At 45.0% G+C, this 17,441-nt stretch overlaps 1 protein-coding gene across 2 annotated transcripts in view; it reads right to left on the bottom strand.

The window, feature by feature from the left end:
• Positions 1–17,441, bottom strand: part of RIC8A (RIC8 guanine nucleotide exchange factor A) — a 133,686-nt gene that overhangs the window by 80,168 nt on the left and 36,077 nt on the right. For both annotated transcript variants that reach the window (XM_082273222.1, XM_082273223.1), the window contains exon 2: positions 9,300–9,347. In XM_082273222.1, coding sequence (XP_082129348.1) covers positions 9,300–9,347 — 48 coding nt within the window. The remainder of the gene's footprint in view (positions 1–9,299; positions 9,348–17,441) is intronic.

Below are 17,441 nucleotides of genomic sequence, written 5' to 3' on the forward strand. Positions count from 1 at the left end.
TCGGGAGCAAGCACCCAGCGGTGCGCCCATGGTAAGCAGCTTTTTCTGGAGGCACTGCTCGAAGGAGGGAGGAGCCGGGGCGCCAACAGGGGGACCTTAAAAGAAGAGGATCGGGGCTGCTGTGTACAAAACCCCCTACTCAGAGCAGGTAAGTATTTGATGTTTATTTAAAAAAAAAAAAAAAACCCCGAAGGTTTAGCATTACTTTAGGACCTGGCCAAAGTCTAAGCAGGAGTCCCATTCAAACATAATGTGACTCCACATACAAAAACCAGTAGCACAAAAATGGTTACCACACATCAGGCCAAAAATGCAAAGCACAACATAAAATCTTAGACCCAAAAGATAACTTGTACCAAGGCTGTAAATGTACCCTGAGACAGACCTCTATCACAGAGAATGTGTATGGCAAACAAGTCCTCCATCAAGAGCTGAAAATTTTACAGTTTGTCTTTTCCAGCTCTGCTCTAGTGGGAATAGAAGGCTCTGTGAGAAAGGTGGAGAACAAATGGCGCTTTTCCACTACATGGAACCGAACGGTTCGGCTCGCTTTTGTGCTTTTCCACTGCTGGTACAGCATGGTATGGTGAAGGAACGGTTCGGTACGGTACGGCGGCACTTTTCCACTGCATGGAACCGAACGGTACGGCTCTCAAAAACAGTACCACCTTGATTGTGGTTCCAAGAGGTACCATATCCCACAATCCTTTGCATGCAGTCACTACTAGCCACTGATTGGTCAGAAAATCCCACCCACCCCGAATCCTACCCACCCCGTTGTTATCCCACCCACTTAACCTTAGTGGAAAAGCAAACCATACCGTACCGTACCGAACCGTTCCAACACCGTACCATGCGGTACCAGCAGTGGAAAAGCAAACCGGGCCAAGCAGGGCCGAGTAGAGCCAAGCCGGTACTTGCAGTGGAAAAGTGCCAAAAGTGGAGCTCCCCCCTAAAAAGATGACGCTCCGCTCGTTTGCTTCCTGTCTCCCCCTCCAATGCTACATTTGGCAGCTTATGGAGGGGAGCGAGTACCTGGTATTGACAGGTACCCGCTCCCACTTCAGGGTGACTTTGCTGCAGGTTCTGCTCGGCCATTCACAAAGCGCATCGCGCTTTAAAATGTGTGCAGTAAAAAGCTGGACGTGAAGCCACAGGGTTTCACTGACCGTCTCCCTTACAAGACATGGCGGCGGCAGCACCGGAGAGCCAATTAAAAAATCAGCTGGGGTGAAGACACCGCTGGATTAGTGGAAAGGCAAGTTACAATGTTACAAGTCAGCAGCTATAGTATTTTCTCTGAAGGAGCCTGGAGCTGCTCTAAACTTTTGCCAGCTGAGTTGTGTTAACAGACTGCAGACTGTACCATGTGTAGGAAGGCAACCAAAACACCTGTGAGGCAGCCACACCCAAGAAACAGAGAATAGAAATCATTAAGGCTAATTGATGTGATCTCTGAGCCTAGAGTACATTGGAAAAAACTTTCCTCTCTTAAAGCGGAGTTCCGACCTCGGGGGTCAATTTGAGCTAAAATTACCCAAGAACAGTCAGAGCTAGTACATTCCACAATGGATAGCCTCTGAACTGTCCCGGGTCGCACTTACCTGTAAGAAGAAATACTTACCATGAAAATTTCTTCTCCAGCGCTGCCATCTCAGGTATGGGCAGCTGAAGCCGCAGCGTCACTCTTCATGTCCTCTTCCGTGATGTCGGAGTCCCACAATGCACTGCACCGGCCCCGCTCGTCACTTCCGGTGTAGGCACGGCATTCCTGCACAGCTTCTGGGCATGCCCAGAAGCTGTTTAGCAGTGAATGCAGCGCCTGCACCGGAAGTGACGAGCGGGGCCGGTGCAGGCGCATTTATTCCTGGGAGCGATGACGTTCAGCTCCCAGGAATCATCGCAAATTGGAAGTGACGGCGTGGGCCGCGGCCGCAGAGGGAGGAAGTGGAAGGAAGGGGAGTATATTTTCTTCTATAATAAGGTAAGTGACCAAAAAAAAAAAAAAAATCTGCACTATCCATTTCTCTTTTTAGGTTCCCCTTAGCAAGCGAATGGCCCAAAATCGATTTTATGGCCGGAACTCTGCTTTAAAAAGGACATCCACATCCTAGGGACAATAACCATTGAAGATTCAGTCTACTGTGCTCCCTCACTGCCAGGGAATTCGTAACTATATTCACAGAAAGGATCATCCTCTCCTTTAAGTAGAGGAAAATTTCATTTTGCTGGACCTACTACATGAATCCAGCTTAGAAGGGAGTAGCGGGGGGGGTCAGTAAATCACTCACAAGATCCACCTTCTGAGGAACCCCTACAGGCAGCAGCACAGGAGTAGGGAGTCTTGGCACTGGGCAAGGGCCTCATATCTATCCCCGCCTCCTGATCAGAAGCCATTCCAGCTGGGGACTGGGCGTCCACCCCATATCTGGATTAGCCTGGGGACAGAGGGGGGCATGCCCTCATGCCGAACTGCTTCAGGAATCACCTGCACTGCAGTCGACAGGGAGAGCCCAACAGTGCCCTGTCACATTAAGTCCAACACTAATGCCTCGTTGACACTGAGCGGAACAGTTCGGGTCGGTACAGTTTGTAAGGGTTAGAATGGTCCGGTCTATTCAGGTGAGCATTTCCACTGCAAGTCGGGCCACCAGGGGCCATGAGGGGTTTACACCAAACGTGGTGTTTGTTTTGCGCTTTCATTTGACGTGAGCATTGAAGTTTTCCTGTCCGCCAATCAGTGGAATCTATCGTGTGACGCCAGTAGCTCCGCCCTAACCGTACTGTACCATTTCCTATGGCCCTACATCTAAAGGAGGACCAGGAATGGTGCGGTTTGGTTCGGTTGTATGGGCCACTTTCATAATGGAAACACTCAAATTAGCGTACCGTACCGAACCGATCCGCTCAGTGGAAACGAGGCATCAGGGACCCCAGGTGACAGATTACAGGCTAGGTGAAAACCTAGGCGCAAACACAAGTGAAAGTTGGTAGGTACAGTAAGCTCCCTGCCAAGGGCGCCTGTATCTGCCTGAGCTGAAGTCTGCATGGAAGAATCCAAAATGCAGCATTAGCTCCTTCATCTGTAGTGTCCTGGAAGCCATTGCCTGAAGTGCTATTAAAAAAAATGCTATTAAAATGAACCAGCCAGTCCTTCCTCTTCCCCGACGCTTGTAACCAGAGCCTCCAGTGCATGGAAATGACTTTACCCCTACTGGAGTTATTGCCCCTGTATCATCTGGCCAGAAAGGAACAAAGACAGGCCACAAACCCAATGCAACTTCTGCGTGAGTCCCCACCAAAGAGTGCCCTACAGTGCAGACACCTGGACTGGGAACACTCGCTGCCTGTGCCAGTCTCTGTCAAGGGGGTATTCCACTTCCAGACATGGCCTTCCCTTGGCACAGAAAGAGAAAGGGAACCAAGCTACCTCTTCACCGTATTGAGTGGTCCTGGAGGGCTATCCTGCAGAAAATCCTACTAGCTGCTCCCAGTGGAGCCTGGAAGGTAAAAGGTGTGGGTGGAAGCAAAGGATAGTCAGAAAAAAACAGGGGCCTCCCTCACCCAGGTTCCAGGTGATGCATTTCCTTTGGCTGGAGGAAACACAAAAAACTGACCAGTTCAGCAGAGGGACTTCCTTTTAAAGTGTACTTGGTAAGGAGTTTCCGGTTACTGTTGGAGGCGGTGCCTATATCTCATGAGTTGTCCTGGAAGACGATTTGGGAAAAAACTGTTACAATAAACCTGTACTAAAAAAGGAAGGCGAAAGCTGCAATCGCAATCTGTTTTATTATTTTCCTTGCGCGATTGGGTATTCTTTGCAAAGTGAAGCTTTAATTCCTGTACTAAGCACCGAAGCAACTGCACTTTGCAAACTGCACATTCTTTTTTGCCTTTAGTATATCAACCCCTTTCAGTCACGGTGCTGGGACAGGCATACAGATCAGGAGATTCGGAGTGCCTAATCTGGATATGGGTCAAGATCATTGCACAGAAATGCACTGAAGCCATTGTCTAAGCCAGGCAACTAGCACTTCAAGAAGGGGTCAGCAATGAAGGCCACCATATGTCCTCAAAACAGGCCTCCTTTAACATTTCTAAGCAAGCAGAAATAATTAAATATGGACATTTCCTGCTGCCTAGTGGTTAACGAGGCACTTGATTAGATTACCAACCGAGTAGGGAGGGGTAATGGAAGGCAGGACAAAGTTCAGCTTCCTAGAAAAAGCCTTGGTTTGTGTAACAGGTTTTAAAGCTTCGGTTTTTCTTAGAAATATATGGAAATATTCAACTGTGACTGCTGCAGTGGCTAAAATATGGAAACCTAGAGTTGTGCACTTCCTAAGAGTAGACAGACATTCCGTTTGATCTGTTCACAGGATCTGGTGTAGCAAACAGGATCATTCAGATATAGACGGAATGTTGATGTAAAAGTGGAGGAATCGGTGTGGGAAGAAGATTACTGGAAGATGCTGCACCAGCCTTTAGTGCAACTGGGAACAATATTGCTTGAGGCAACCAAAACTACCTGATGATTTGATCCACCTAAAGTGGTCACTTGTAGTCACGTGTGGGGGCCACAGATATGATATAATCACCCAATCCCATCAAAAACAGAGATTAGACAACCATCATCTCTTGACTATCCTGAGGACGCGATAACCGCGAAATGCATTGTGGTCTGTAAACCGGAAACTGAGTTAACCAGCAACGTAATTTCCTGCTTTGGTCTGGAACGCACGCCACCGCTGCCACGCTACAGGGGCTGGGAAGGAAACTGTATCCCATTACAGAGCACCAGAGTGGTCACTTCCATACACCCAAAACATATTGCAGCTCTTCCATCTAGTGCCAGGAGAAGGCACTACACACTGTAAGCAGCCAATTTTATCTTTTATTTTGTCACTATAATAAAAAACGGATTTACACTATATTTCGGCTTCCCTATCATATTTTCCCATATACATCTGCTTGAGACCCTATCCTGCGGTCCAGATCCAGATTGGAACATCTACCACCTATCCCTGGATTGGATAAACTCGGTGGAGGATTGATCTATCCTTAAAGGGATCAAAAGCGATCTAGGTCCTCGTGGCCTAAAGCCATCTGGTAAGAAGCAAATATTGCTGAATTTTATCAAGAGCACAAATTGGAGCACAAAAGCACTTTGAAGATTTTATTTAATCACCACGGACTTTCTTTCACCTATTGCACAAAAATATAAATGAATTACAGATTTTATTGCTAATTACATGCGTTTTTATGTCATACAAGGTTTTATAACACAAGTGTCACTAATTGCAATTTTATTATCACTAAAAGTCACCAATTTTTATATAGACACAGAGATATACATTTCAACTTTTTACTAGGTTGTTATTACAAGTGGTTCACATTATGGTATTATAGATGATTTTAAAGTCCACCATTTATTTATTGGTAAACGAGGTTTATCTTTACGGACATAATTGATTGGTGTAGACCAGGGGTAATGAATTAAAATTCATGAAGGTCCAGTAGGTAAAATTTTCTTCCAACCGAGGTCCGAATCATATGTTTGGCTCTCAAGAACCTCTGCACAATGCGCAAACATGGCGCGTCTTTACGAGTGCCACATCACATGATGCCACAGTACCATGTAGCTTGGTACGGCGCAATTAAAAAGAAAAAAAAGGTCAGGGACTTATTTTTCTGCGTTTCTGCTTACAAGGCAGCCCACTGAAATAAATGGGCCGCCTACACGCGTTACGCAACAATGTGAACCTAGGCCACAATCCTTCACACCACAATCCTTTTTATTACATCAGTGTTCTCAGTCCCCCTGTACATCATCCCCCCTTCACATTACAGTCCTCAGCCCTTCACATTTTTGTCAGTGGCCCCCCTTTATATCACCCCCTACTTTAAATTGCAATTCTAAGCCCCTTTCATATCACCCACCCTTCACATTCCTGTTCTCGCCCCCTTTATAGTACCCCTCCTTCACATTGCAGTCCCCAGCCCCCCTTCACATTCCTGTCCTCATCCTCTTTATAGCACCCCCCTTCACATAACATTCCTCCCCCCTTTATAGCACCCCCTTCACATAATCATCCTCCCCCCCCTTTATAGCACCCCCCTTCGCATAACTGTCCTCACCCCCTTCATAGCACCCCCTTCACATAACTGTCCCCCCCTTTATAGCACCCCCTTCACATAACTGCCCTCACCCCCTTCATAGCACCCCCTTCACATAACTGTCCTCCCCCTTTATAGCACCCCCTTTACATAACTGTCCTCACCTCCTTCATAGCACCCCCTTCACATAACTGTCCCCCCCCCCCCTTCATAGCACCCCCTTCATATAACTGTCCTCATCCCCTTCATAGCACCCCCTTCACATAACTGTCCTCCCCCATTTTATTGTGCCCCTCCTTCACACTGCAGTCCCCAGCCCCCCATTAACATTCCTGTCCTCACCCCCTTTATAGCACCCTCAGACATTCCTGTGCTCATCTCCTTTTTTTTAAAACCCCCCTTCACACTGCAGTCTCCAGCCCCCCTTCACATTCTAATCCTCACCCCCTTTGTAGAACCCCATCCCCCTTCATTCCGTATAACTCCTTTACTTTTCTGCCTCTTTGATATCACCCCTCTTTCCCCCTTTACATTATTAGTGCCTCTTCCCTGTCCTACCTTAAACAGGGCAGCGTGGCTGACATCGGAGGCACAGCAGCTTACATCGGAAGTGCTCAAAGGGATGCACGGAGGGCGGGACCTGCCCCAGGTAACTGATTGGTTGCTACAATACAGGGCAGATCTAGCTACCAATCAGTTAACTGTACCAGCCCCCGTCCTCCGTGAATCACTGCGCTGCTCCTCCGATGTCAGCTCTGTAAAGACAGAGCTGCAGCGGCGGCGGCAGAGGGAAAAAACAGATCCTAAATGGCGTGACCGCTGCGGGGCCGGACGGAACACTGATTGGGTCCGGACTTGGCCCGCGGGCCGCCATTTAGTGATGCCTGGTGTAGACAATCTAATACCCCCTAACACACCTGGAGCACCACCACTGATTACCAGCGCCTATTTTTTCACTTATCTACTACATTCTGTTTGATCTGTTCACAGGATCTGGTGTAGCAAACAGGATCATTCAGATATAGACGGAAAGTTGATGTAAAAGTTGAGGAATGGGTGTGGGAAGAAGATTACTGAAGATCCTGCACCAGCCTTTAGTGCAACTGGGAACAATATTGCTTGAGGCAACCAAAACTACCTGATGATTTGATCCACCTAAAGTGGTCACTTGTAGTCACGTGTGGGGGCCCCAGATATGATATAATCACCCAATCCCATCCCATCAAAAACAGAGATAAGACAACCATCCTCTCTTGACTATGGGTTGCTTTATACAGCTTACCACTACAGATTAAAGTCTCAGCATAGCACTAAGGAAGGTTGCAATCTACATCTACAGACTTCATGGCTTTTCATTACCTCTTCCAGTTCCTGACGCTGCAAGCCAATGATGATAAAATCGTGGGCAGAAGAATAGTTTCGAGTAATAGAGAATTGAAAGATTAAATGACAAAAATGGGACAGAAACTCCTACAGTTTCATACAGTATTTATAAGTATTTTACTACTTACAAACGATGACGTAGATACTTTATATTTGACTAAATGGAACAAGAAAATTATTCTAGAGCAAGATTACACAGTAGTCATGAAAACATACAACATGGTGGATTGACGGCTGGAAGAAACCATAGTTGGGTCATGGAATGATATTTTAGTTGAAGCGTAACCGTTAACTTCCCAAACTGGGGTACCTATGGTATTGACTATTAAGAAAACAAGCAATGTGCAGAGCAACCAGACTCTGTTGTTCATTTGACTTCGATGGACTGAAATCTTAAGCCCCGTACACACGCAACTATTATCAGCCGACCGATCGTCCGTCTTTTGTCCAGAGTTGTGTTTTGTTGGTTGGAATGTGCCTAAATTGCACAAGAATTTTCTCGCCCCAACAAAATTCTACTTCAGAAGTGATGTCATGTGCTGGTTTGCTTTCTTTGTGTTCTTTCTTCACTGAGCATGCCCAGACTTGCTCATCAGATTTTTCCCTGTCGAAATCTGTACTGACTGCACGAAAATCCGCCGTTGTGTTGACGACCAACAAAAATTTTATAGCCTGCACACCAGATTTTTTTCGGCCGAAAAGTCGGAGTTGGTTGTCGGAAGCATCATACTAACAAGCCGAAAATCGGCAGATCGGTCGTCGGACGAAAATTCCCTGCCAATTTTCGACGCGTGTGTACGGGGCTTTATTAGCTGCACTGGGCTTGGTCAATTTTCACTCTCTTTATGAAGAAGTCTTTAAGAACATCTGTCAAGGGGGCTGCCATTGTAGTTGCTGGCCTCCTTTTGAAAAGGGTGAAACTGCTTTTTTTAGTAGGCAACACAGACTGCTACTCCAGTTGTAATTCAACTACAGGATTTACAGCAGTTTTAAATTTTGCTGGCTTATACAGGGTCAAGTCCAACCTGATGTATGCCACTTCTCTCTTGTATTTACGGTACATTTTAAAAAACGGAGCTCCAGGAATATAGCCATTGCCATACTTCCAGCGTTTGACGCTGGATCCAAGGGTCTCCGATACAGCAGCGTTCGAGTTTGGTGCAGCAATTCTGCCTGCCCCTCTTCTCCACTTGCCCAGTTACAGAAGGCTTTGTATTTTGTAAACCCATTCACAAAATACCAATTATTTTTAAAAAGGGAAAGTGAGGAAGGGTGGGCAGCCATGCAACAGCCGCATCTCGTTTGTCAGAACGCTGGGAAGATAGTTGTACTGACCCTCATTAAAAATGTAAATGGTAAATAAAACAGAAAGGTCTATGGAGGTGGCATACACCTTGTTGGATTTTACCCCTTATAAGAAGCAGCTTTTTAAAACTGCTGCAGTTTCTGGAGTTCTACAATAATGTGCATCTATGGCCACAAGTTTTTTTTTTTTTTTTTAATAGAGTAGGGGAGGGTTAAAACCCTGCAAAGTGTGCTATTGGGGGAATTTCCCAGTATTTTGGTCCAATCTCTACAAGGAGGGGAATTTTGCGCTTAGACATTTGTAAACAAATGACCTTTTGTTCTAGGGACAACTTTTAAAATGTTGAATTTCCCCTCACTCTCCCACTTAGTGACGATAATCACTATTCCATAGAGAGGGCAAATCTCCAATGGGTACCAAGACCACAATAATAACTTGGCAGATGATCTAACCCTACTATATATTAAAACTATAGAACATATACTGTACTCACCTTGCGTTGCTCTCTTTGCTCTGCATTGAAGAAGAAACACTGGGAATTCTGCAAAAGAACATAATTCCGCATTAAACCAATATATATTTGGGATTATGCTGTCCAGAATCTCTAAAATCGTCTGAAGTAAATAGATGTGCAAGAACATAGGTCACTAGCTTCTAAAACACATTTAAGTTGCGTTTCCTCCTGCCTTTCCCTTCCACTAATGAAAAACAGGCCCTCAATCTGACCCCAGTGTGTGGACCCGTGTGCATTAAAGTGCAACTTCACTATTGTTGAGATAAACAAAAAAGACATTGGCTGGGCCATAGCAACCTATGGGTGATATCACCACTTCAAGGCATTTCCAGCCATTTTCAAGCGCTCTCTTCTGTAAATGGTGTGGGAGATCACTTGACCGGACTGGAGCAGCATGGAAATAGGCAAGTATACAGATCTTTCTTATACAAGTCAGTTGCAATAGATGTTGGGGGGGGCAGCAGTTTTAGGAGTAGTTAAGGTTTTGCCTGAAACTCCACTTTAAAAAGTGTACTTTAATGCTTTTTCAACTCCCCTCCTCAGTGGTGATTTCAGTGCTTCAGATGAATTTCCCCACAATGCTTATAGTTAGAAAGGTGGACCATGGCCTTTTAAATGCTTTTAGTGCTTGTTTACAAAATGTAAATACATTTGCAATTTAAAAAAAAAAAAAATCATCATCATGAAAGAAAACAATGAATAAAGCTCATCCATAAGTGCCGGTGTTCCGTGAGAATTACCTACCCGTGAGAAAAACCTACCCCTCGTCACTTCCGGTTCTCGGCACTGTATGTAACGCAGCGGTTACAATAAAACAGCTGTGCTAAAATACGAGTCATCTCCGCTCCTGTGCCTGCCACTTCCCTGATCTCGGATAGTAAATATAAAAGCGGCGGCGGGTGTATGAAAAGATAAATCACGGAGCCGAGAGCCGCTTTTATATTTACTTGCCGAGAGCAGGGAAGTGACAGGCACAGGAGCGGAGATGACTCCTATTTCAGCCCCGCTGTTTTATGTAACCGACGCATCGGTAGGTTTTTTTCACGGTACACCGTGATCGTTTCATACTAGTGTGCATGCGCACTAGTAAGCTCCTCTGTTCTTCCATTAGGTATCCGGGGCTCTGAGCATGCGCACTGCTCAGCTGTTTCTGGCCGGAAGTGACGAGGGTAGGTTATTCTCACGGGGTAGGTAATTCTCACGTTACACCGGTTCAGATAGGCGCGACCCGACTTTGCCGGGTGACCTCGGAGCGGCATGCACGGACTTCATATCATTGAAGTCAATGCAGGTCGCTCCAGGTCGCCCCAAAGTAGCTCAGGACCCTTTTTCTAAGTCGGAGCGACTTGTGTCGCTCCTATTAGAACGGGTCCTGTGCTAATCTATGGCAGGTGACTTGTCAGGCGACCAGGTCGTCTGACAAGTCGCCCCAGTCTGAACCGGCTCTAAACGTTTCTAGTCTGTGCTGCAATGCCTTTAAGGGCTCATCGACATGGGTCACAGCGTGAATGAGTGCCTTGCTTATGAGGCTGAAGCCGCCAAGAGCTGCGTGCAGTCTATGGGGAGGCAGCAGCTGTACAAACAGATGCCATTCCAAATGTACCAGGCATGCAGGGGCTACTTACCCATCCATACACCCCTCTCCCTTTCAGACCTCTTATACACTGGACTTTTGCCAAATCTCTTAGAAGCCTTTTCTGGAAGCAGTGTTTTTGGCAGAAAAAAAGTGTGTAGGCACATCAAGCACTTTGGCATTAATTTATTCTAGCCATTGAAATTAATTAACGCTCAAGCGCTAAAGGCGTCTTGTGTAAAACGCACATTTAAAAAGGCATTTACAGGCATCAATCGTTTTTTCTGACGAAATTCCACAGCTCCTGGATGCACTGGCAGTGTTGTTTTTATCTGCCTCTAAACTCCTCTAAAAGCCTATGTGTGCATAGACACAGACTAGAACCTAGCACACATGATGGGATTATCAAACGAATGGTCAACTGTTTATTTTTGCATGCTAGTCTCATAGCGAAAATTAAGAGGTTACTAAAATTACGAAAATTCTCGAACCAAAGAATAAAAATTCGGAAGTGATGCAATGTTTTGTATTGCATTTTCAGACGAAAACTGTACTGATTAATTGAAAATCATACGATTTGGTATAGTATGAGAAACATTTCCGTGCTTGTTCCTTCGGATAATTTTGCACAACCTGTCCTGATCGGCTCGAAAGCTGTGTACCAACGATGAAATTATCATATGATCGCTTCGAATGTGGTATTTTTCTAACAATTTTCTAATTGTGTGTACTAGGCTTAACATGCAGGGGCTAGAGGAAAAAATAAAAAGAAACGCCAGACGCCCCTAGGAGTAGCTAAACAAAAAAAAAAAAAAAAAATAGGAGGCCCTTCCTAGTAGAATGTGTATTGCTTTTCCCTAGGTAAAGAGACCGTATATCTTCTGAAAGATTGCAATACACGTTCTGCCCAACCAGTGGCGTAGCGTGGGTTGTCAGCACCCGGGGCAAGGCAAGTAATTTGCGCCCCTATAACCCACGGGATTTTAGCACTAAAGTCTCTTCCACTAAATTAGTTAAAGAAACCCTTACCCCCTAAGCACATGTATTGTTTGTTATGAAAATACTGATGTAATTAAAGTAAAATGCATCTAAATACAATTTTGAATGACCAGCGTGCCCCCTTTCAATGCAGAGTGACCAGCGTGCCCCCTTTCAATGCAGAATGACCAACGTGCAGCATTTAAATGCAGAATGACCAGTGTGCCCCCTTTCAATGCAGAGAGACCAGCGTGCCCCCATTCAATGCATAGAGACCAGCGTGCCCCCATTTAATGCAGAGAGACCAGCGTGCCCCCATTCAATGCAGAGAGACCAGCGTGCCCCCATTCAATGCAGAGAGACCAGCGTGCCCCCTTTCAATGCATAGAGACCAGCGTGCCCCCATTTAATGCAGAGAGACCAGCATGCCCCCATTTAATGCAGAGAGACCAGCATGCTCTCTTTCAATGCAGAGTGACCAGCGTGCCCCCTTTCAATGCAGAATGTCCAACACGCCCCCTTTCAATACAGAATGATCAGTGTGCCCCCCTTCAATGCAGAGAGATCATCGTGCCCCCTTTCAATGCAGACAGACCAGCGTGCCCCCTTTCAATGCAGAATGTCCAACACGCCCCCTTTCAATACAGAATGATCAGTGTGCCCCCCTTCAATGCAGAGAGATCATCGTGCCCCCTTTCAATGCAGACAGACCAGCGTGCCCCCTTCAATGCAGAGAGACTTACCTGCAGCGGCGGCTTCTCCTCAGTTCCCCGCGTCTCCTCGAGTCCTCCCGCCTCCTCCTCGGCCAATGGCATGCGTTCGCCTTTTCGGCCAATCAGTAAGCGGGTCTCGGACCCGCTTACTGATTGGCCAGGAGGAGGATCCATGTGACAATAGCGAATTTTCATTCGCTATTGTCACACAATGGGTGGGCACGGGGCGCAGAGCAGTGCGCACCGGGTCCACCCTTTTTTGAAGCCTATTAGAGCCTCTGGCTCTAATCAGGTGATTAAAAAAAAACACTATGTGACAGCGCCAGGCTGCTGACTCAATCGCTGCTAAACTGACTGAGCAGTGAGGAGAGGCAGCATAGGCGGGGCTTGGCTTGCAATGCCACCCCACCCTACACCAATGGACAGGTGAGGCACAGTCCAGCCCTGCCCCGACCCGCCATTTTCAGCCATAGGACGGCCACGCTGGCATCTCCCAGCCTAAAGATGGAAGCAGCCGCAGACAGTGTGGGATCTGTGTATGTCAGAGTCAGACAGACAGTGTGACACTGCAGATGCGCCCCCCCAGATGTTGCGCCCGGTGCGGTCGGCCCCCCCTGCACCCCCCACGCTACGCCACTGTGCCCAACATTAGAAGTTGAACTGAATTCAAGGCCTTAGGACAAGTGGCTGTGTCCTTCCCCATAGAGAACATGTGATAAATGCACGCAGCTCCAGCTGCATAAACAAGGCACTCATTAACACTGTACGAGCCACGGCGTCTGTATGGATGGGGCAAAAATCATTAAGGCTCCATTCACACCTGAGCGTATCATTTTCAGGCATTTCTTTGGGCTTTTTTCAGGCATTTTTTTGCAGGTGTTTGGAGGCAGGCATTGACATTTAACAAAAAATGCTTGTAATCTGCCAAAAAAGAAGCTCATGTACTTTTTTGAGCTTCGGACATTTTGCTTCAGGGACAAAACGCTCATATCTGAACAGGGGCCATTGAAATAAATAGGATTTTGCTTGTTGGGCATTTTGAGACTTTAGAGATGAGCGTTTTACGAGCTGAAAAACGCTCAGGTGTGAACAGGGCTTAAAAGTAGATTTGTGAATGGAACTTCTTGCAATAGTTGCTAGAGTAGGTTTTACACTCGTTACCATTCACCCCTTATCCAATTTTTAGAAACGTCAATCAACGTAAAAGGTCAATTTATGAACATTACTGCACAGCATATTGATCCCTAAAAATACTAGTTTTGAAGGAGGAGCTGCTGGAGGTGGTGCCAATTTAAAAGGGCAACTTCACTTTTGTGGGGGAAAAAAAAAAGAGCAAAAAAAATGATATACAGTAAACCCCCCTCCATTGCGGGGGTTACATTCCGGACCCAGCCGCGAAAAGTGAAAATCCGCGAAATAGAAAAACCCTATTAAAATGCATTGTAGGCATGTTTTTTTTTACTGTCACTGTACGTGTAAAAGCATTTTAAGGTCTTTAAACACACTTTTAAAACAATAGAAACTCATTTAAACACATAAAAGATACTGAGAGACATAGCAAGAGCAATGGAAACACAAAAATATTTAGGCTCCGTTCACATCTAGGTGTTTTGGGGCGTTTTTGGGGAGTTTTTCTGCTCTAGGATCAGCTCTCAAAACGCCCAACAAGACAAATCCTATTCATTTCAATGGCCCCTGTTAACATCTGAGCGTTTTGACGCTGTAAGAAAAACACCCAACGCTCAAAAAAGTACATGAGCTTCTTTTTGGGCAGATTACAGGCGTTTTCCATTGGTTTCTATTCAATCTAAAAACGCCTGCACAAAAAACGCCTGTAAAAACGCCTGTAAATCGCGGTAAAAAATCGCGGTAAAAATCGCTGTAAAAATGCTCAAAAAAGCTACGCTCCGGTGTGAATGTAGCCTTAATTGTTAATGATTTATATAGTAAAATAACATTAAAAAAAAAAAACGCAATATACCGGGACCGCAAAAACTGAACCGCGATGGAGCGGGGGTTTACTGTATATCAGATACGATTGCGAATGTTTGAAGTGGGAACAAAAACTGCGCTAAGGTAAATTAAGATCCAAACCAAACAGCTGCAACATACCATGTGATATAATGACATAGCATAAGATATTAAATAACATAAGACATTAACTAAAAAATGTTGCGCTAGAAAAAGTGACAATCTAACACATAGACAGTAATGGAGAAATGAAGTCCACAATAGTCCCAGTGATCCAATCTCTATCTCTGATAATTGGAAAAAAATCAGAAGTGCAATGATGGTAAAATGTGGTGTCTAGACCTCCACCCAGTGATCAAAACAGAAAGCTTACCAGACAAAAATAACCATCAATTACAGATAGGTCAATTTACGCATGCGATAGAACGATATTGTTTAATCCTCAATGATGATAGACCATCACAGGCAATATCACAGCACAACCCCACAGGCAAGATCACTGCACGATGCCCCAGATGAAGTCAGATATGACGAAACCTATAGGGCAGAGTCTGCTGTGACGTCACTACTTCGATACTGGAAGCAATTGGAAAGCTATCTTGTGTGTACCCACGGATTCATTTGAGAAAAGCACTTTTACTTGGAGGAGATGGGAGTGCCATTAACACGTTTTATACTGAGTGACGCTATGTGAGGTCTCTCTGTTTATCTCTAACATATACAGGTGCATTTCATAAAATTAGAAAATCATCAAAAAGTTCATTTCAGTAATTCAATTCAAAAAGTGAAACGCATATTTTATATAGATGCGTTACACACAGAGTGATACATTTCAAGAATTTCTTTCTTTTGACTTTGGGGATTATGGCTTCCAGCTAGTGAAAACCCAAAATTCAGTATCACAGAAAACTAGAATACAAGACCATTTAAAAAAAAAAAAAAAGTGTTTTTAATACAGAAATGTTGGCTTAGTGAAAAGTATGTCCACGTACAGTATAGTATGCACTCAATACTTGGGACGGGGCTCCTTTTGCAGGAATTACTGCATCAATGCAGCGTGGCATGGAGGCGATCAGCCTGTGGTACTGCTGAGGTGTTACTGAAGTCCAGGTTGCTTTGATAGCGGCCCTCAGCTTGTCTGCATTGTTGGTTTTTTGTACTTTTGGCAGCGTGGGCAGGTGGGATATGAAATCAGCATCTCCATAAAGCTGGTCAGTAGAGGGAAGCATGAAGTTCTCTAGAATTTCCTGGTAGAGGGCTGAGCTGACTTTGGACTTGATAGAACACAGTGGACCAACACCAGCAGAAGACATGGCTCCCCACATCATCACTGACTGGATACTTCACACTGGACCTCATGCAACTTGGATTCTGTGCTTTTCCATGGTTCCTCCAGACTCTGGGACCTTGATTTTCAAATAAAATGTAACATTTTCCACAGTTTGTGATGATTTGGGGAGTCATCTGCTGGAGTTGGTCCACTGTGTTTTATCAGATCCAAAGTCAGCTCAGCCCTCTACCAGGAAATCTTAGAGCACTTCATGCTTCCCTCTGCTGACCAGCTTTATGGAGATGCTGATTTCATTTTCCAGCAGGACTTGGCACCTGCCCACACTGCCAAAAATATCAATACCTGGTTTAATAAATCAAAGTACAGTATCACTGTGCTTTATTCAGCAAACTCGCCTGACCTAAACCCCATAGAGAATCTGTGAGGTATTGTCAAGCGGAAGATGAGACACAAGACCCAACAATGCTGACGAGCTGAAGGCCACTATTAAAAGCAACCAGGGATTCCAAAACCTCTTGTTTAATCCCTGCTTCTTCTTGCTGGAGACTGACATTTTGCTGAAGCCCAGAGCCCCTGAACAGCAGTAATGGCCCACACACACGATCCAAAAAATCAGACAAAAATTACCGCTTTCGAAGCCATCGTACAATAATCAGATTGTTAGTACACAGCTTTCGAGAGGCGTTAACAGTTCATCCGATATTAACTGAAGGGACACACACATACATTTTCCCTCTACGATACAAGATTGTACGATTTTTGTTTAATCAGTACAGCTGTCGTCTAAAAATACAATACACTACAACACATTACATCTCTTCCGATTGTTTATTCTGTCGTACGAGAATTTTGGTAATTTTAATAACCTCTTCATTTTCAATATGCGACTAGCATGCAAAAAAAATAAAAATAAAGTAAATAAAAACGGACGATCTGTCGTCCGATTTTTGGATTGGGTGTACCGGCCATTTGTCATAATGTGGAACTAAACCCATTGATTTTTTTTTTTTTTTTTTTTTTAAACCATTAAAACAGTTACATTACTAGAATCCCGGTAATGCTAACTGTTTGCTTATGTCCTCAAATGGCTGGTGTCAAATGATCACATGTGCAGCACCATGGCAGTTGCAGATCAAACAGAAGCAGCTTCCTTGACTGTAAAGGATAGGAGGGTTTAATTCAGCTTTAAAGCTGTCAGCAGATTGGCCTCTACAAAAACTCGCAAGTGCCTTAAAAATTGAGAGAAACTTAGCATGTGCAGAGCAGGGTGAGACAGTGTATTACTGGATTTTAAACAGTATAGGACACTTTTTTTAATTTTTTACATAGCTATACCTGCAAATAGGACCAGCCTGAAGTGATCTAGCAGGACTTATTTTTTGACTAAAGTTCCACTTTAAAGGAACCCCTGCTAAAGCGGTAGTATACCGCTTTTTTTCACCTTTAACTACAGGTAAGCCTATAATAAAGCTTACCTGTAGGTACAATTAATATCTCCCAAACCGGCACGGTTTAGGAGATATTTGCAGTGCATGCAGCCGCTCACGCGAGCGGCGCATGCGCTTTGAAGGTCCGGCGGACCTTTAGCTTCCCTT

Source organism: Pelophylax lessonae (genome assembly GCF_965119305.1).
Source record: "Pelophylax lessonae genome assembly, chromosome: 12".
NCBI lineage: Eukaryota > Metazoa > Chordata > Amphibia > Anura > Ranidae > Pelophylax > Pelophylax lessonae.